The 21,191-nt window shown below is 44.6% G+C and overlaps 1 protein-coding gene across 1 annotated transcript in view; it reads right to left on the reverse strand.

Moving 5' to 3' along the window:
- Positions 1-463: 463 nt before the first annotated feature.
- The window catches only part of LOC147450323 (U-box domain-containing protein 62-like), a 33,550-nt gene continuing 12,822 nt past the window's right edge, over positions 464-21,191 (reverse strand). Inside the window, exons 2-7 of the mRNA XM_086519581.1 lie at positions 2,680-2,761; positions 2,504-2,561; positions 2,313-2,401; positions 2,023-2,124; positions 979-1,049; positions 464-801 (exon numbers count right to left, since the gene is read on the reverse strand). Coding sequence (XP_086375707.1) covers positions 723-801; positions 979-1,049; positions 2,023-2,124; positions 2,313-2,401; positions 2,504-2,561; positions 2,680-2,761 — 481 coding nt within the window. The 3' untranslated portion in view covers positions 464-722. The remainder of the gene's footprint in view (positions 802-978; positions 1,050-2,022; positions 2,125-2,312; positions 2,402-2,503; positions 2,562-2,679; positions 2,762-21,191) is intronic.

Below are 21,191 nucleotides of genomic sequence, written 5' to 3' on the forward strand. Positions count from 1 at the left end.
TTAATAACAGAGACAAATATGCTTGCCAACAAAAGATCCTCTCTCAAGACAACATCAACATGTGTCAAAATGCAATCTTGCACTGCAATGGACTCACATTTTCGCGGAGTGAACCATATGAAAAGATTAGGACTTTGATAGTGAACTTGAAACAACATTTTAAATGAAAGGCAACAGGTCTAGGCTGCAACGGAAAAGGTCAAATCCCAGCTTCTGATCTGTAAATAGCAGGGCGCGACGGAAAATCCCAGCTTCCAATCAGTAAATAGCCGGTAATGATTTTGATAATCATTACTCGACAAAACTGACCTAGTCTCTAGATGGCCAGAACTCTCGAAGTCTTAATGTGGATAAACCCTCCGAAATAACAGTTTCCACTCAAATAAGTACAAAAAACCACACTAACATTAGTAAGGAAACCACTTTGAAGGACTTACAAACATCGACCTAAGTGCTGCCAAACAAAGGAAATTTGTCAAAGTTATGCCCCATTCAGCTATTTCTTTTAGCAGACACGAAAGTTTCCATTAGCTTCATAGCTAAGTCACCTTTTGTCTGCTTGACTGACTTGCAGATAATGCCCAACATTATTACAGACAAATCATTAAGATCAGGTGGGTCAAAGCATGTTCAAAGAATAATAAACAAACTAGGGAGAATCAGTTCTTGACTGTTAGGCTCGACCATGAGTATTATCAAGATAAGTTACAATAGTATTTGTTTTATTGACTGTCTACTTTTATAAGGGAGCGATGCTGCAGCTTAACAACCTCCCCATTGTCTGCAATTTTCAGCATGAACCTGACTCAAAAACACCCAAAAAAAATTAGAAGTACGCCTTTCTCCCTTCCTCTCTAAGGCCTGTTTTAGCAGGCCAAAACACGTCAAGCTTTAGAATTCTTGCCATGCGCAGAGGCACTTCACACATGATAGCTTGTTTATTTTCCAAACTAAAGAGAGTAAATCGACAGGTCGTACCAGCCATTCAAGCATTGTGCAGTTATTGTAGCTTCGCGATTGACAAACCGATCGGGTGTGCGTTTATTCCCCTGATTCAGACAAGCACAACCAATCAATCAATGGAAGGTTCCATACGGTTACAAATGCTCATATCCTACAAATAAGACGTACCGTACTATGTGACCGTACGATACAACACACCATACGCTATGAAATATTTCTTGAGAGTTTACTGTACGATATAAATTTGATACACTGTATTTTCCCATACAAAATTGCATTGTACTCGACCAGATGACCATACGATGACAACCCTGAATCACTGAGATGTCTTAAGACTGGACTCTCATCTATTTCCAGCCACGAGAAGCCTCACAGTTCTACAAAATGTAGAGAAAACGAAGAACATTTATACAGCCTATGTAAACTGAACGAAGTCATCTGAGAGATCAATGCTCCTAAAACTAAACCATCAACATACAAGCTCTTTCAATTGCGTTTTTATGCAGCAAACAAACACGAAGTTTTCTTCATCTTCATCCGATGCACACGCCAATGCACAATTCTGTTCAAATAGATGGCTTCACACCTACATAATGTAGAAATATAACCAGCAACATTATGCATCAAACTCAATTTGGACACTATCATATCCCACAAACCTCATCATGCCCAACAGTGGGTTGTGTGTAAAACTAGGTGTCAATACATGTCCCCATGCACACACACACACACACAAGCAAACGAACAAACCAGCGAGCTTACAACGAAATTTAAATCAAAGATCTCAATGTGGAGTTGGCTTGTGGACAATGTGCAGGGAAGAATAGGTTAACCGAATCAACGAGTCTAAGTCAATGGGCTTTTCTTATAAAACTCATTGAAAAAAAGTTGACTCTTATCTCTATTCTCGATGGTTTTTTAGTGATAGTCACCTAATGTAACATCTATAGTACATCTTATCCCAATCGCCATAACAATGAACAGGGTAGACATGCACCTTGTAAACTGCAAAGCATAAGGGCAAAAAACTTTGCATCAGCATTCTTAAAATTATGTCACCTTAATCATCACCGTGTCACCAATTTTGAAAGGAAATTGCACATCTCGAACTTCTCTCAATCGTCGAGCGCGAATAGTGCAATCAGTTACTGCAGTATGATCCTGCATTGTTATGATCAAGATTTGAGATCTCAAAACATAGCATTCCCAGAGTGTGTATGTGTATATACTATACATATATATATATATATATTTTTATTATTATTATTATTTTATTTTATTTTTTTTTTATTTTTTTTTACTCCATGTAAATGCTCAATAATAAAACATGAATATCATGATGTAGGCACCTGGATAAAACGCTCTCGTTGTCTTTTGCGTGACAAAGCCTTCCGATTTCTTTGCTCCCGCCTGAAGGCCTTGACCACTGCTTGTAGTGCTGCATATACAACAGGATATCAACAAAAACACTTACATAGCAAGCATTTTCAAACTCAAGCCGATATTGATGTTTTTTGTTCAAAGTTAGCATGAAGAATACCAAAGTTCGGCGTCAGAGATTCGCGGGAAACATGTACACCACACGTTATGCATGCACTCTGCAACAACCCTTACATCAGGTTATCTGTATGGTAAAACAGAAAGAAAGGCATTTACTCAGTTTAATTAAGCTCAACTACCAACCAAGTAGGGGATAATATTGATGTACACACTTACAGATTGAAGGATTCGATGAATCCCACCAGATCCAAATGAATGTCCGCATGGTAGTAACATGGCATCATCCATAAGAGCTCCCCTAAGAAGGAAAAAATATTCAATTTTTGTATCACGAGCCGCAGTAGTACAAGCCCTTGGCTTAAAGGTGCATTCATTGGAACACACAACGAGTTCTACTACCCCACTCAAACAATCATCTCCCACTTGTTAAAATTTATGCATCTCAAGTGAATGCTCAATGCAATCCTATTTATTTAATTTGTCATTTATTTCTTTTACTTATTTGACATGAGTCCCAGTCGGGGAATTTAAATGAGGGGTACCCCTAGAGAGTATATAAGTAGCACTCTTCCCCAATTGTATCATCATCTAACTCATTGCTGAGTTAGCCGGTTCAAGCAATCTCTCTCTCTCTTCTTTACGAAAATGTCATATCTTTATTACTCTGTATAGAAATCCCCTAAGATGCTAAAAGAAGCCTGTCTTGTGGGGTATGCAAAACTGCATACATGGCCATAGAAAAGTAGAAGGCCTATGCCATAATCAAGCTATACATCAAGGTGGCTCATGTGATGAATGGAGTAGGAACCAACAAGGTGGAGCGTACTGCCACTCCTCACCTCTGCCAAAAGTAAAAAAACAGATCTAACCTGGGTCCTGCATCAGCGTCGAAGAAAAGCATGTTGCCGCTCCCACAATCAACTGTTCAAATTGCAATAGAAAGAAGCCTTATCTCTTTCCAGAGCTCATTCACACACACACACAGAAGCGAAGGAGAGACATCACCTGGATACACGCGTGTAGATTTCTACTCACAGGCAAAGATACCACCTGCTTTGAGACCAATGAAACATAGGCGTCGAACGCCTCTCATGTGGACTCTCTGAGAGGAGCTCTCTCCATAGGAGGACTCAGCACTGCAATAAGACTTACCACCCAACCACTCTTATATAAGCTTGGCCTGACACTCGTCAAGCATGACGAAGTATGTGGTGTGCTAGGCTACACACGTGCCCCCATCCTATGCCTCCTAATATCCCGTGTGGCCATCTACCCCTATCATGGACTCCACCGTTGAACTCTATGCAACCGTGGTGTGCTCAGTGTACCTATCCGCGTATGCTATCTCTGCTCCGCCTGCTCCGCAGTGATGCTATAGATGGCGTGACATTGCTCCTTTGGCTCCCTATCCTTTGGCACCTCACCCTTGAAAGGTCTCGATAGAGTCACATGAAAAGCATTGTGATTCTTCCACTTATCTAGATACCTCATTCTGAAGGACACCTTATTGATCTATTCCAAAACTTGGAAGGGCCCACAGGCCACAATATCCCATACTTAGCTTTGAGCAAAGCCTCTCCTTACCCTTCCTCTTTCTAAGGCGTGCCTTCTCAAAACGAAGAAGCACCCAATCAGTCTCCTTCAACTGCAAGCCACGTCGATGCTTGTCTAATACCTTCTCCTGCCATGTCCAAGACTTCCGCAAAGCTTCCTTGACCTTGGCAAAAGCAGTCTCTAGGTGATGTACAAATTGATCCACGTCAAACAAATTGTCCTCAGTGCACAAAATAGGTTTTCCATCCTCAACAACCTCAAACGGTATGTTGTTATAAGCAAACTTAACCAAAGGTAAATATTTCTCCCACTGAAACTCATTTTCAGATATATAACACTTCAACAAGTCTAAAACCACTAAGTCAATAATCTGTAACTGTCTATCGGTCTGTGGATGAGTGTGGACCCCGCCATGTTTGAGCACTCTCTTTGAGATGGGAAGCTACCTTCCCAAACTTTGAGGTTGCTATGAAATTGCCTTCGAAAAAGGCGGCATCAAACTGTTGTATGAAAGAATGAGCTTAATGCTTTGACCCCAACTGTTGTATGAAAGAACGAGCTTGATGGATATCCTTTTGACTAGAAAAAGTGTCGAACTTGATGCTTTGACCCCCATCCTTGAATTCCTTGTTTCCCCTTCTCCATTCAAAATTGTAAAACTTAGATTCCCGAATCATGTGATTCCTCTTCTTGTCAAAGACATTCCCAAAAGTACAGGAATCAGTGTAGCGGGAAGGCACCACGTGCCAACTGAAAGAACACACTAAACATACTTTTAGCACTTCAAAACAACTCAACTGAAAGAGAGAGAGAAATGAAATGAAATGAAATGTTATATTAACGTCTTCAAAAGGCCAAAGTGACCTATGAGACCAAACTGATACAAAAGTGATGAATCTGTTACAATGTCTAAAAAGTGTGAGAGTGTGAAAATAAATGCGAAAAACTAAATACAAAGTATTAGATAAACTTCTTAGGAGCATTCTGGGTGTCTGGCTAGAATGCTTCTAATCCTTTGTTGTAGTCTCCTCCGGTGAAGTGTGCTTCTGCATCTCGGTCGTGGTCGTCTCGATTTCCTAAGCTCAATCGCCCTGTCAATGAGGGTGCCTTTGGTATGAATGTGGGTACTCCTTTGTGCTCGCTGCTGGCCTCTTGCTTCTCCTTCCATTCCTGCTTCTCTCGATCCGAAGAAATCTATGATCTGCCTCTGAGGCTGTAGTGCTCTTTGTCTTCTCATTAGATTATCCCTATGCCGATGTAGTTCCAGTAGGTACAGGCCTAATTACCTTTGATCTTGGTATTGCATGACTCTATCTAGAGGTCCAAAGCCTTCTTTGAATAGGCAATGGAAACGCCCATGTATCTCATAGTATACGGTGCAATGGCATATGTAGTGTAATTCTGCCTCCGGCTCCATTCCGCATAACTTGCAAATTCTGCTCTTAGGTGGGATTCCCCTAAATCTGCCAAATTCAATTTCCCACTGGTGTGAGGATGTACGAATCTGACCAATAGCACATCTCAAACCATGAGATAGGTGGATACATGTAGCTCGAGCGAATCACAAAACCATCTTCAGATAGCTGTAGGAAGTTTTCTTTGTAGTCGGCCATCTTCCTGCCCAATTCTTGTGTAGGGTCTACCCATGTCCTCTTAGTGTCCAACTGTATAAGATCCTGGCAGATGATTTTATTAATCTCCATTCGTGTGATTGCCAGTGATGGAGCCTCAAGAGAGAGAGAGAGAGAGAGAGAGAGAGAGTAGCAGACTTGGACACTCCAAGTCAAGAATCAATCACCACAGCACCAAATAACCACTTCAAAACTATTCACAGATCACAATAGACTTGCACTGGCCCGGCGGAGTTCCGTGCCTAGAGATATTGGCCCCAAAAACTGGCGCCCCTTTCGGTATTTGTTTATGTATTAAATCAATGTCAAAGTACAAGAGAGCGGTTAGGGTTTCACTCTAAGACTCTGCGTCCAGATGCTCTGCAGAGTGAGCCCTAAACCACTTATTTATTTGTTTACAAGGGATGCCCAAAAGCAGAGCCCCAAAAGCTTCCAGTTCAGAAGCAAGTGTTCTCTCTCACAAGCTCTCTCTCTGTGGCTTTAATAAAACAAAGCAGAGCTTTCCCTCTCTCTCTCTCTCTCTATCTCCAATTTGCCGTAAAATCCGGAGGTCCGTACTACTGCCACGTGGCATTTCTGCCGCCTATTTTAGGGTTTCCAACCACTTGAGGGTTTCAGCCAGCAGTTAGGGTTAGGGTTTCCAGAAATTAGGGTTTCTGCAAATTAGGGTTTCTGGCAGAAATTAGGGTTTGCAAAAATTAGGGTTTCTGGCAGTTTTTGCTCTCAGTAGCCACGTCATCACTTTGTGACATACCCCCCTCTTGAAAGCATTGTAATCGCCCTTGATTACGCCTGCAAAACCAACAGAAGCCATAAACCGTCTTAGCAGACACTCACTCTTAGTACCTACGTACTAGGAACACACATCTAGCACATGTACCAAATCGACAGTCACATCACACGACATCATAGGACATCACTAGACATCACAGGACATCACATAACATTCAACATTCATTCGGATCTTAGACCATGATTTATCGGCAATGTAGCTAGCAATCGCATCTAGGTCCAATCGGGACCTCATCGATGTCCGATTGACTAACCCCTATTGCAACCATGTCTATTCGAGATCAATCAGACCAAAATGCTGCAGTCATTTCGTCTATCAGTTCCTGCACTTAAAAGAAGTCAAGAACAAATCATTATCATAATCAAGAATTCCATTTCATAAAGTCATCCAGCAGAATACTGAGTGACTCCCCTCTTGTGCATCCCATTGCACCAGATCTCCGGCCAAGCTGAATTCTGGGTTCCATTTGGAGTAGACTATGCTAAACCAAAAGCATCGAGGTAAAGTTTCACAATCCGAGGAGTATCTGCAAGGTCCTCCTCCTCCATCCACTTCGCATCAAATGCAGGATAGTTCTTGAACTTAACCAAGAACCGCCTTCGGACTTTACCTTTCTTCGTATCCTTATGTGCCAAAATCTGTCCAAGAACAAGGATCTCCTCGTTTTCTTCCACTTCGGGTTGCTCATCAGGCTCCACATCATCAGGCACATCACCCTTAAAAGGTTTCAAGAGACTCACATAAAATGCATTATGAATCCTCCAAGTATCTGGTAGTTTCAATCGGAAGGAGACATTATTTATCTTTTCAGTGATCTGGAAAGGTCCGTAGTATTGCATACTAAGCTTTGGGGAAAAAAACCTCTCCTTTCCTTGTCTTTCTCAGGTGTGCCTTCTCAAAACGTAAGAGCACCCAATCATCCTCCTTCAATTTCAAGTCGCGACGATGGCAATCCGCTGCCTTTTTCTGTCGTTCTTGAGACTTCTGCAAAGTCTCGCGAACCTTGGTAAAAGCCGTATCCAAATCTCATGTATATTCATCCGCTTCAAAAATCTTATCTTTCGTGCTTAGGAAGGGTGGAACCTTCGCAACACTTTCAACAATCTCAAATGGTGTCTTCCACGTCACAGAGTGTATCGTGTTATTGTAGGCAAATTCCACCAAATGTAAGTACTTTTCCCATTGAGTCTTCTGATCCAAGATACAAGACTTCAATAAATCTAAAACCACTGAATTGGCAATCTCAGATTGCCCATTAGTCTGCAAGTGGAACGATGATGAGAACTGCAACTGCGTGCCAATGTTCTCCCAAATTGCCTTCCAAAACAAACTCGTAAATCTGGGGTCTCTGTCGGAGATAATCGTCTCAAGCATGCCATGTAATCGGAAAATCATCATGACCATTTTGTGTTCTCGGGAGATCAAAAATGAAGTCCATTGCAATACTTTCCCTGGGACGGGTGGGTATGGGTAAAGGCTATAACAATCCCTGTGCTTTATGCCTGTCAAACTTGACCTTCTGGCATACTAAGCAATTGCGCACAAACTCTTCCACAACCTTTTTGAGTCTCGGCCAAAAGAAGTATCTCTCTACCCCTTTCATGGTGGTAGCAATGCCGCGGTGACCCGTAAAAGGTGGACAATGGCATTCAGTCATAACCTTTTCCCTCAACGGCTGTGTAACGCACAACATGGTTTTTCTCATCAAGTAGCCTTCCCAAATGGAGTATTCTGCTATTGTTTCCCCATCCCGTATGAAAACGTCTGCAAAATCTATTTCTGTGGCATACTGGTCGACCGTATCCTCGAAGCTCCTATGATGTATCGCGGAAATAGCCAGAATCAACGGCTTTCGAGACAAAGCATCTACCACCACATTCTTCTGTCCCTACACATGGACAATCTGGAAGTGAAACTGTGACAAGATGTTCGCCCACCGCATCTGCTTTTCCGAAAGCTGCTTCTGTGACAAGAAGTAGCGCAAACTCTGATGGTCTGTAAAGACAGTAAAATCCGCTCCGAGTAGGTAATGCCGCCACTGAGTAAGAGCATGGATAACCGCCAAAAGCTCTTTCTCATAAATCTGTGCTGTCATCTCCGGCCTAGAGAACAATCGGCTCTCGTAAGCAATGACATGGCCTACTTGCATTAAGACCGCACCCAGACTACAACCACAAGCATCACAATATACTTCAAATGACTTCTGCAAGTCCGGCAAAGTCAAAAACTGGTCCCGTAGTCAATTTCTCTTTCAATGTCTGAAAGGCAGTCACCGACTCCTTTCTATGTCAAGATATGCAAAGGGGAAGCAACCTCTGCAAACTTTCGAATGAACCGCCTGTAGTACGAACACAGTCCCAAGAAGCTTCTAACTTCATGGACATTCTTCAAATCGGGCCAATCACGTATAGTCTCTATCTTGGCCGGATCCATTTGCACTCCTTCTGCTGAGACAATGTGTCCAGTGTATCTCTGGTAGGAAAAATTCACTTTTCTTTGCATTAATCACTAACTTGTGATCTCGTAATGTCTGAAAGACCTGAAGCAGATGATCTCTGTGTTCTGCCTCATTCTTGGAGAAAACAATGATGGCGTCAAAGAAAGTGCCAACAAATAGCCTGTACTCTCGAAAAATCCTGTCCATCATCCGGTTAAATGTCGCGGGAGCATTGGTTAAGCCAAAAGGCATCACCAAAAACTCAAATAACCCAAAAGTAGTCCGAAAGGCTGTCTTGTAGACGTCTCTCGGCGCGATTCGGATCTGATGATATCCACTCTTCAGATCAATCCTACTAAAGCACGAGGAGTTGCAATACTTTCCTAGGGGTGGGTGGGAATGGGTAAAGGCTGTAGTAATCCTTGTGCTTTATGCTTGTCAAACTGGACCTTCTAGCATCCTAAACAACTGCGAACAAAGTCGTCCACATCCTTCTTGAGTCTCGGCCAAAAGAAATAACGCTCCGTATCTTTCAAGGTGGTATCATGGTCCCTAAAAGGTAGACAATGGCACTCAGTCAAAACCTTTTCTCTCAACGGCTGTGTAGCACACAACATTGTTTTCCTCATCAAGTAGGCTTCGCGTATGGAATACCTTGGCACTATCTCCCCATTCTGTATCAGAGTAAACACACCGGAAAAATCCGCATACTGATCAACCATATCCTCGAAACTTCTATGATGAATCGCGGAAATAGCCAAGAGTAGGGGCTTCCGAGACAATGCATCTGCCACTAAGTTTTTATGTCCCTAAACATGGACAATCTGAAAGTTCAGAGAAACAATCAGCCCTTATTGCAGAAAATCTTGTCGTTCTTTTTCGAGGTCAAACATGTTCGACCTTCAATCATCATTCAGTTCTCTCAAGAAAATCGAGTAAAGAAATTGAATTTCATCAAGTACAATCTTCTTGCCCTTCATTTGTCAAAGTCGCTTTCTTAGCCCGATAGTCAACCACGAGATTGTTCTTGTGGTACCAAGGGATTCTTTGAAGGACATCACACCCTTCCAAAGGCATGATATAAAAGTCCTCGTGCCCTCAACACCCCTGACATTGCAAACGAAGTTTGTCAATGATCGGTGTAATGGAAACATCCCGTCCGGGTGCCGCTAGAATTGCCTCCATCTATGGCCTCAACCTGTCGGGCGTAATTCCAGTCGAGCCCCCAATTCAAGTGAAAAGAAGTTGGCCTTAGCTCCTCTCTGAAAGAAAACGAGGGCTTCCTGATCTTTCACTTTGCCCCATGTGCAACAAAGTTTTGTACTTTCATTCATCTGATTCGGGTCGGGCCCCACGCAATGTCGTCTTTCATCTTTCATTTTCTTCTGCACTCGGCTACTGCTCTGTATTCTCAAGTTTATCTTCTAGTGGTCCTTTGGTTCAAGATTTCATCAGTGGGGTAAGTCAAATTCCCCAAATGTATCGAGAACCCCTGTTTCGCATGACCCATTAATTCTTGAATAGAGTCCGACTTTTGTACAAGGCGTAATCTCGGATCTCTGTAGGGAGTCTGCAGTAAAACCGCTCAATCTGTTCCTTAAAGGTGACCTTCTTAAATGAAGAGGTCATTAGAAAAGAGTCCCAAAACCTCTCGCAATATGCGTCCAAAGAATCTCCCTTGGTCATCCTATGATGGTTCCAAGCGGTTTTTACATCTCGTTCATACTTCCAGATCAGCCAAGAAGAAATAAAGAGCAGTTTGAATTTTAACCACTTGACTGGGGCTTCTTTCCTCTAAAGAAGAGTGGACCACCATGTTCAAGAATTTCCTTTTAGAAAAGATGCAACCCTCCTGATCTTGGAGTGCTCTGAGTAATGCCCTCAAGAGAAGGCTATGTCAAATTGTTGGATGAAGGCCAAGGCCCTCGGAGCATCTCAAAATCCAAAAAAGGATTCAAATTTTATTGACTGTCCACCCTCTTTAAATTCCTTAATCTTCTTACTCTTATCTTCGAGGAATTCGTATTGATTGGCTCTGTAAAAGTGCTTTTTCTCCGCGTAAAACATGTGGTCGTCGGAGTGTGACCTGTCGAAGGATGACTCCTCCGTAAAGCTATCAGAAACTGGTCGGATTTTGAGTTTCATTGCCTTTTTCTTGTTCTTTCCAAAGCTTTGCGTTTTGTTTCACTTCTTGCCCTTTTTGTCCTCCTCACTCGAGTCGGAAGAGCTAGAAGAACTTCCGAGCTTTATCTCTAGTAATCAGGACCTAGACCTATTGGTGTGGCAGTAGATCATGCCCTTGTGTCAATGACTATCTCTTTCCAATTTAGTGTAGCACACATATCACGGATAGTAGCCCCGGCCCCTTACTCACTACACCTTTACACGAGAGACGGACTCTATCTACATGGATGGGATCTACAAACGCCTGTGCACTGAGGAGCCAGAGCGACCTCTGGAGGAGCTTACTACTTTACTGACACAAACATTGCATAATGCGGCAGCAAAGGTGTAACAACCTTGGACACCCCAAGTCAAGATTCTGTCACGACACAGAAGAGATTCACTTCAAAACACTTCACAAATTTAAGAGTAGACACGGCCCGGCGTAGTTCCGTGCCAAGAGAGATAAGCCCCAAAGACTGGCGCCCCTTTCAGTATTTCTTTTATATTAATCTTTGAGCAAAGTACAACTGCCCATGGGTGCTCGCTCTCAGACTCTGCGTCCAGATGCTCTGCAGAGTGAGCCCCTTGGGTCACTTATAAAGGGTTGCAAAGGGATGCCAAAAGCAGAGCCCCCAAAAGCACTAAATCAAAAGCAATGAGCTCCCAAAAGCATCTTGGGTAAAATCCGCTAGTAAAAGCGGTCAGTGTTGTTTGCGAAAATCCGTACAGCTAGGCCACGTTAGCAACGAGCGTAAAACGCGGAAAATCCATATGCTACCACATCAACCAGTCAGCGCGTTTTTCGGGCGTCCGTATTGTCTGTCAGCACATATTCAGGGCGTTTGTACAGTCATACCATGCCAGCACGTCCATACTGTCAGCCACGTCATCACTTTGTGAGTGTGTTCGGGCACTGCCACGTCATCAATTTGTGACAAGAGGCATACCCACACACCTAGCCTGAGCAGAGACTGCGTTTTGGGAGCATGCCCCAAAATGGCTGGTATGATGAGGAGTGCCGTGAGACACGAGCCAGGTTTGAGAGGGAGGTGCTTTTGGGGGAAATCGCTCATAGACAGTCACAGATTGCCTTCGGACGCCTAGTGCGGCAGAAGAAGAGGGCATTTTTGGCTCGACTAGAGCAGGATCTATATCAACTATAATGTACACAATTCTTGGACATCTGCCTCTTCCCGACCCCCCCCCCCCCCACACACATGTGCTTTTTTCACCGCTAAGATGGTGAAGAATGCCATTGATAGGATGAGGACCGGGAGAGCATATGATCATGATGGCTTAGTGGCTGAGCATTTTATACATGCCAGGGATCTGCTTGCAGAGCTTCTAGCAGTGATGCTCAACCGTGCCATGTGTGAGGGTTTGCCTGATACTTGGAGTTTATCTACTATTGTACCTATCTTCAAGTCAGGAGACCCTATGGAGCTTGGGGATTATCGCACTATCCTGATTGGACACACATCGGCACGGTTGTACGCATCCATTCTTGAGCAACAGCTGAGTAGATGGGCAAAGAGGGAGGGGAGGGTATACGCGCAGCCGGGCATGCAGAGATCAAGAGAGGTTTTTCTACTCTTGACCACATTCTGACACTCAAAGCCATTATTGAGGAGGGCAGATCACATGGCAGACGGATCTATTGTAGCTTTGTGGACTTCCGCAAAGCATTTGACACAGTGCCTAGAGGTAGATTGATGCGCATACTACAGGAGATGGGAGTACCCACAGAGCTAATTTGGGGGATTATGGCATTAAACAGGTCAATAGTGGGGCATGTACGCACTCCAAAGGGGTTATCTACATTAGTTCACTCCCCTATCGGGGTGAAGCAGGTTTGCCCACTCTCTCCTACTCTATTTGGTATGTATGTGGATGAGGTTTCTAACTATATTGAGAGAGAGGGTGATAGAGGTGCACAATTGGTAGGGACATGGATTCCACTATTGTTATATGCTGATGATATTGTGTTGATCTCTGACTCTCCGGAGGGGATGCAACATCACTTGGATGCTTTGCATAGGTTTGCTCACGATAGTGGTCTGTCTGTCAACCTTGGTACAACCAAGGTTATGGTGTTTAACACCACCCCACAATAGACCAGGAGATCGGCACCCACTTTCACATACGGCCATGAGACAGTGGAGTATACAGATGCTTACACCTACCTTGGGGTGGTCTTTAGTGGACCAGCATTTTCATTGAGGAGAGCAACAGACACTAGACTGACTTGAGCACATGTAGCATTGGGTGGATTGGAGAGGATGTGTTCACAGATTCAGTTTCAGGAGCCTCGGACGAAGCTCTGGCTTTTTGACACATTGGTGGCTTCCGCATTGCTCTATGGAGTTCAGATATGGGGGCCTTCATTAAACCATCACGAGAGGTCGGGTTTCACTGATGAACGGGGAGACATGGAGAAGCCTCTAGTCTCTATGATCTCGCAACTTATTAGAGTCAAGGCTTTAGTACCCCATGACATTATTCGAGCAGAGCTAGCTGCCCCCCCACTAGTGGTTGAGGGGCCCTAAAAGCGGCAAAGTTTGTACTTTCATTCATTTGATTCGGTGCAGGTCCCACGCCATGTGTACCAGTTCTGCCTTTTATCTGCCTTTTCTGCCACGTCTCTCAGCTGCTTTTGAACTTTCTGGCCTTTCATCTTGTTCATTCACTTCCTTGTTAGGGCACTTCGCGGAGATATGTCCATGTTTCCCGCATCCAAAGCACTTCCCCTCCCTGATGAAGCGAGCTCTCCTCAGGAGTAAGCTTGGGTCGTGCATCCTTCTTTTCTGGGTTGCTCTTTCTCTTTCTACTTTCATTCCCAGAAGTCTGTTCGGCTCGTTGTGTCATGGCTTCATCTGTGGGGTAGGTCAGACTGCCAGAGTGAATGGCAAAGCCCCGCTTCGCATGACTCATCAACTCCTGAATAGAAGTTGATTTCTGTTCCACGTAGTGATCTCGGATCTCTGTAGGTAGACCCAAGGTAAACCGCTCAATAGATCTTCTTGAATGAAGAGGCGAGTAGAAAAGAGCTCCAAAATCTTTCACAGTAAGCATTTATTGTATCTTTCTTGGTCATCCGAAGATGGTTCCAAGCAGCTCGTATATCGCGTTCATACTCTTGCATCAACCAAGAAGAAATAAAAAGCTTCTTAAATTTCAGTCATTTAACTGGCGCAATCTTGTTTAAAAGAAGCGTGGACCACCAAGTGCGAGCATTCCCCTTAAAGTAAGAGGCAACTCTGGAGTGCTCTAAGTAACGTCCTCCCTCGAAAGCGATGTCAAACTGCTGTATAAAAGACAAAGCCTTCGAAGCATCTGAGTATCCTAAAAAAGTATCAAATTTGATCGACTGTCCACCTTCCTTAAACTCTCGGACTTTCTTGCTTTTATCTTTCAGAAAGTCATACTGGTTGGCTTTATAAAAATTATTCTTGTTCGCATAAAAGTTTATGTCATCAGAGTCTGAACTGTCTGTAGACGAGTTCTCTGTAGAATTGTCAGTCACTGGGCGAGATTTAGACTCCTTTGCCTTTTTCTTGCCCTTTCTGAAGCGTTGTTTCTTGCTTCGCTTTTTGCCTTTTCTGTCTTCTTCACTCGAATCTGAAGAGCTAGAAGAACTGTCAGAAGAAGAAGAAGAAGAACTGGGTACTCCTCCAAAGTGAACACGCTTCTTCTGTTTCTTTGCTTTGTCAAATGTCGACTGACGACCCAAATAACCCGGGAAGTCAGTGCCTTTCTTCTGCTTCTTGCCGTGCTTTTTGGCTTTCTTTTGCACGTCAAAAAGCTGAGCAATTCATGCATCAACCACCTCTTCTAATTCCTTCTCTGAATATTTCTTGTGAGCAGAAGGTTTCTTGAGAGCGGGTTTCGGGGGTGGTGTAGTGGTTTTCTGCCACCACTGCTCGTGCACTTCCTGAAAAGAAGTCTCGCTCATATATTTTGCAAATTTTGGGTCCTTCGCAAAATTGAGCATCATCTTTGTTGCATTGCCGATCAATTGACGACGCTCCATCCCTCGTCGCTCCGCCTGAGTAGGCCGAGGCGGGCCATACTCTCTGCCGGAATCTTCGTTGTGATCCTTGCCCGCATCTCCAGATGCAGAGGGAGTCGACTGATCCTTGCGTGAAGCCATAGGTGCCGCGGAAAAAAATTGGGGATAGGATTTCCCGTAGAAGAGAAATTGGCCGTGCTCTGATACCACTATAACAGACTTGGACACTCCAAGTCAAGAATCAATCACCACAACACCAAATAACCACTTCAAAACAAATCACAGATCACAATAGACTTGCACTGGCCCGGCGGAGTTCCGTGCCTGAGATATTGGCCCCAAAAATTGGCGCCCCTTTCGGTATTTCTTTATGTATTAAATCAATGTCAAAGTACAAGAGAGCGGTTAGGGTTTCACTCTCAGACTCTGCGTCCAGATGCTCTACAGAGTGAGCCCTAAACCACTTATTTATTTGTTTAAAAGGGACGCCCAAAAGCAAAGCCCCAAAAGCTTCCAGTTCAAAAGCAAGTGTTCTCTCTCACAAGCTCTCTCTCTGTGGCTTTAATAAAATAAAGCAGAGCTTTCCCTCTCTCTCTCTCTCTATCTCCAATTTGCGTCGCCCAAATCAGCCTTTTTCAGCGCCGTAAAATCCGGAGGTCCATACTACTGCCACGTGGCATTTCTGCCGCTGTTTTAGGGTTTCCAGCCACTTTAGGGTTTCAGCCAGCAGTTAAGGTTAGGGTTTCCAGAAATTAGGGTTTCTGCAAATTAGGGTTTCTGGCAGAAATTAGGGTTTGCAGGAATTAGGGTTTCTGGCAGTTTCTGCTCTCGGTAGACAATCATCACTTTGTGACACACACACACACACACACACACACACACACAGAGAGAGAGAGAGAGAGAGAGAGAGAGAGAATCCACAAAAGAGGCACGGAGTGGTGGGGTTCCACTCCCAGACGGCACTCACCCCAAACCTTTTGGTATTGCTTTATATTGCTTCAACAAGGTACAAGCTTCGAGAACTCTGCTCTCCTCCATGAGAGAGAGAGAGAGAGAGAGAGAGAGAGAGAGAGAGATGGGAAAGGCTCTCCATGCTGATAACAATTGCTCATACAAGTGAGCAAGGGTGGTCCGGCATAAATCTGACATGCCAAATGAATAGACTCGAGGTACACACACAACTGCCACTGCTACTACCATCTACTCCTACACACGAGATGACTGACTTAGTCTCAAGATGGGAAGCCTCATGAAATCTCTATTGGCAAGAAGGCTGATCTGAGGGGAGAAGGAACAGGATCAGGGCTGCCCATGGTGTGGCTGCCCCCATGGAGATCATGGATCTCCTCCTCCCCTATGCCTGCACCACGATGGAGGTGCTCTGCATCTGGATGATCACATCTCCTCTGTGTAGATGCCCTAAGAAAGAAAACGCAAGGAAGACCTCCTTGTTGCCCATCACACCCGCGATGGTGCTGTCCTAAGCCGCTGACTTAAGAATGTTGGGCGCAAGAGCTACCCTCCTCTGCCCAACCAGTCGCCCTAGGGCTATCCTCTAGGAGAAGCAACAGAAGAAGTTTTACCAACTTATAAAGTCTTGTCGAGTGGCCTATTTTTAAAGAAGAGTTCCCACCAACTTATGGGACCCCGTCCGATGGGGCCCAAGTGACTAAGCATTAAAATAAAGCACCCAAAAGACTTGCGTGAAGATCTGATGACGTGGCAGCAGCTGAACGGAAAGCCCGCAATTCGCGTCGACTGTTGACGTGGCAGACAATACGAAATTCCGCGTTTTACGCTAATTGTGCTGACGTGGCACTTGTACGGATTTTTGTAATTTGCATTGGCTGATTTTTAGCGCCAGCTTTTGGGCTAGATGCTTTTAAAGTTTGATGCTTTTCACGTAACTGCTTTTCATAGAACAAGGGCCTTTAAATATGAGCCAAGGGCTCATTTTCTGGCATGCTTCTGCCACAGGTGCAGAGGATGCAACACCAGCAATGTACTGAGTTGAAGCAATATAAAGAAATACCAAAAGGGACGCCAAGGTTTGGGTCTCTTCCACTCTGCCACTCCCCGTCTCGTGTGTCGTGCATCTCTTTTAGTTCAATCGTTATTTGAAGAGCTTAAAGTTGTTCAGTCTGTTCTTTTCCATTGGCACGTGGTGCTCGTCCCAGTGACAGTGGTATCAGAGCTTCACGCGGGTGCGTTTCTGAAAGCATATCGGTCCTACCAAAGAGAAGACAAAGCAAGATGGCCCTTCTAAGATTTTTTTTCCAAAGAATCTTCCTGTCCCGACCCCGGACAATCCCGTACTTTAGCCACTCCCACCCTTACTCCTTCACGCATCGGGTGCGTTCCCGTCTTCATCGCTAGGTCTTACAGGGCATCAGCAATAACGAATTCAAGATCACTTGCACAAGAAGGATCAAATTTTTTTTGAAGCCACCATTTTTCTCAGAGGTAGTGCTATGCAGTGGTGGATGTCTATAGTTACCAAGCCACTCACTACAAGGACCTGGCAAGCTTTCAAGAAAAAAAAATTGCCCAAAGTTACATGCCTTCAGAAAACTTCCTTTGGAGTGCAGCTTCTAGGACAATGGGGTATCCTAAAATGCTTGCCACGGAAACCCTAGCAAATTACAACTTGAAATTTTTGGACATTTCACAATAGGTGTCTCTTCTCGAGCTGATAATCGTGGAGGTCCAGTGTGATTGCTATGTCTTGGGACTACCATCATCGTCATAGGAACACTATCTATCGAGGCTTGTTTCGACTATTCAAGAGCTTATGGCCCATGCTGCGGTCAGCTACAACCTTCTAGAAGAAATCTAACCCTTATTTTTAATGCAGGTTTCAGGAAGGAAAGCCAGACGTCTTACGTTGAAAATGCTTTTTCAGTTTGAAATAGCAGTTTTTTGAGTTTTGTTTGAGAACTTGTTTGGGATTTGTTTGAAATGGAAGGTATCTGTTTTGAACATGTCTTGGTGCCGATTTGACTAGTTTGACTATGGTTTTAATACTGGTTTCAATGCTTGGTGATCTGCTCCCACGTGTAGTAGTGAGAAATGATGTTTTGGTATTGTTTGAACCTCGGAACGACGAAAACAAGATGTCTGGAGAGCGTTTCATTGTATGCTTTAAAAACCTCGGAACGATACAGACGGGATGTCTGGGGAGCGTTTCGCAGTATGTTGAAAAACCTCTGAACGATACAAACGAGACGTCTAGGTCTAGGGAGCGTTTGGTTGTATCAGTCCTCTGAACTCATGGCTGAAACCTTTTTAGGTTATTTGCGGGGGGGAGTGACGAGGTAGTTATTGAGTAACTTCATACCGCAGACCGTCTGTCTCGGGGGACTGCTCAACAACGTTGTTCGTTGTGTCTTGTAACATGCATATGTGAGCATTTGTGTTGCACTGTGATGTGCCAACCACTCAATATTCCTTATTAAGTGAGATTGCCTAAGTATGTAATTTTAGTACATCAAGACACCTGTTAGAGATCAGTGCGGTCTGGGTGTGATTACCATTTTACTATGTCAGAATATCAAGAGCTCCGATGTGGAATGAGAATATACTCTTTATTGGATGATATTTTTCTGGGAAGATATCAAGAGCTCAAATTTAGAATGAGAAAATTGATTGTCCCTCGGAGTGTCCCTCATAAATTTTTGAGCTAACTTGAGTTATTTGCAGATATGTTGTAATTGCGTAATTGCGGACGATTACTTTCTTTCAAGAAGGAGGGATGTCACAAACTGTTGACGTGTCAAGCCACTGAAGAATGGAGCCAACTTGCAAATTCCAGCCGAGGGGCCTAAACCCTAGAAGCAATAGAAGCAGCAGAAGAAGCAAAAGCAGTAGAAGAAGAAGAAGCAACAAAAGAAGTTTTACCAACTTATAAAGTCTTGCCAAGTGGACTATTTTTAAAGAAGAATTCCCACTAACTTATGGGGCCCAATTGACTAAAGGCATTATATAAAGCACCCAAAAGACTTGCGTGGAGAACCGATGGCGTGGCAGCCCCTATACGGACAGCCCACAATTCGCGTTGGACTGCTGACGTGACAGACTCTACAGAATTCAACGTTTTACGTTGATTGTGCTGACGTAACACCTGGACGGATTTTCGTAATTTGCATTCGCTGATTTTCAGCGCCAGCTTTTGGGCTAGATGCTTTTAGAGTTTGATGCTTTTCATGTAATTGCTTTTCATAGGCCAAGGGCCTTTAAACAAGAGCCAAAGGCTCATTCTCTGGCATGCTTCTACGGAAGTACCAACGATGTACTGAGTTGAAGCAATATAAAGAAATACCGGAAGGGGCGCCAAGGTTTGGGACCATTGCTCTCTTGGGATGGAACTCCGCCACTCCCCGTCTCGTTTCACACTGGCCACACAATGTCCGGCCATTTGTTGTTAGACGTACACCACTCTGCTGCTTCACAGGTCTAGGGCATACTTGTACGGCTAGTATGTCTCCGGGCTGGCCACCCATAGTCTAGGTTGTACCTGGTCCGGCCGCCCGAGTTGGCTAGTATGTCTCCGGGCTGGCCACCCATAGTCTAGGTTGTACCTGGTCCGGCCGCCCGCAACTCGGGCGGCCGGACCAGGTACAACCTAGACTATGGGTGGCCAGCCCGGAGACATACTAGCCGTACAAGTATGCCCTAGACCTGTGAAGCAGTAGAGTGGTGTACGTCTAACAACAAATGGCCGGACATTGTGTGGCCAGTGTGAAACGGTCGATGGTCGACACTTTCATCTGCTGTTGAGAAGGGCAGATCGCCTCGAGTTGGTCAGGCCAGTCGGCATTGAAAACCGACCAGTAAAAGTGTGTCTAGGCTCAATTCAAAGTCATTTAGGCCCCTCGCCACACTTTATAAGTCGGTGGGTACTAGGAATTTAACTGAAAAGAGGCAAACAACACACATGGCGGCTCCAAGTCGAATTGCCAAACTCATCCCAAGAGGGGGCACCCAATTTGAGAGTGGAGGCTAGTTTGCTTCATTAAGTGAACTTACGTGTGTGTGAGTACTGGGTGCAAGTGATCACAGCTTTAATGGAACGCTTGCCTTCTCCCTTGTCTTATGTAGCGTGATGATTCAACCCTCGCGCACCTCTCACCCTTTGAATACAAAATCGTAATGCTCAGCTCAAGGGCTTTCCATCTGTATGTACAATTGTGGGGGTTCATGCGCATATGCCGAGGCAAAAGCCTCTTGTCCAAGTACTGGATTAGCTAATTGCTAATCCCCCGCAGGTACAAGTGAACTTGGGGAGATTTCCCGCGAGAAATCTCATCTGAATCAAAGAGCAAGTAGCCCTACAGGTGCGGGAGTACGAGGGCTTACTAGGATGCGACCGGCACGTGAAACGGAGCCCGAAACAGTAAATTACAGCCTGCTGTGTATTTTTGCAGGCTTAGGGTTTCGACCCTAATTGATCCCTAATACCCCCAGGAGCTTCGGGGAAGCGAGGGGATCACTGTACAAGTGATCTGGTGCATTTTCGGGCAGAAAACAGAGAACTCAGCATGCTGCAGATTCTTGCTAGGTTTGGGACCGTATGCGCGGTGAAAGCCACCTTTTGCATAAAGATTTTGTTTGTGAAGCCTCCTCCTGCATTTTCGGGGCAGAAAACAGAGAATTCAGCATGCTGCAGATTCTCACTAAGTTTGGGAAAGTGCCCGTATGCGCGGGGAAAGCCACCTTTTGCATGAAGATTTTGTCTGTGAAGCCTCCTACTATCGTTGACTGCCAAATTGGGGCTAGAGTAGGCCATTTTCAGCCTACAGGGTGTCATTCTCTGCTTGGTAGCACTCTAGCTGCCAAGCCGTGGTTTGTTTGAAGTGTTAATTCAAGTCACAGGTTTACTCATAGGGTTTCTCTGGGTCGTGAAGTTCAATAAAGTTTTTCAAGAGAAGATTCGGGTGAAAGCTAAAGAAAACCGCCCTACAGGTCGGTTTTAAAAGGGGGAAGGGGGGGGGGGGGGGGGGAGATGGAGAGTGGCGCGCACTACAACACCAAGTTCACAGTAGGTGATGTTGACGGCGCTCCTGTCGGTAGCGTTTTGAAACACTCACAATTCGCAAGGTTAACAGGCACTACGCGGGCGGCTTCGTCTAATGCAACACC

The sequence above is a fragment of the Adiantum capillus-veneris genome, chromosome 9 (genome assembly GCF_014529385.1).
Source record: "Adiantum capillus-veneris isolate H3 chromosome 9, ASM1452938v2, whole genome shotgun sequence".
Taxonomy (NCBI): Eukaryota; Viridiplantae; Streptophyta; class Polypodiopsida; order Polypodiales; family Pteridaceae; genus Adiantum; species Adiantum capillus-veneris.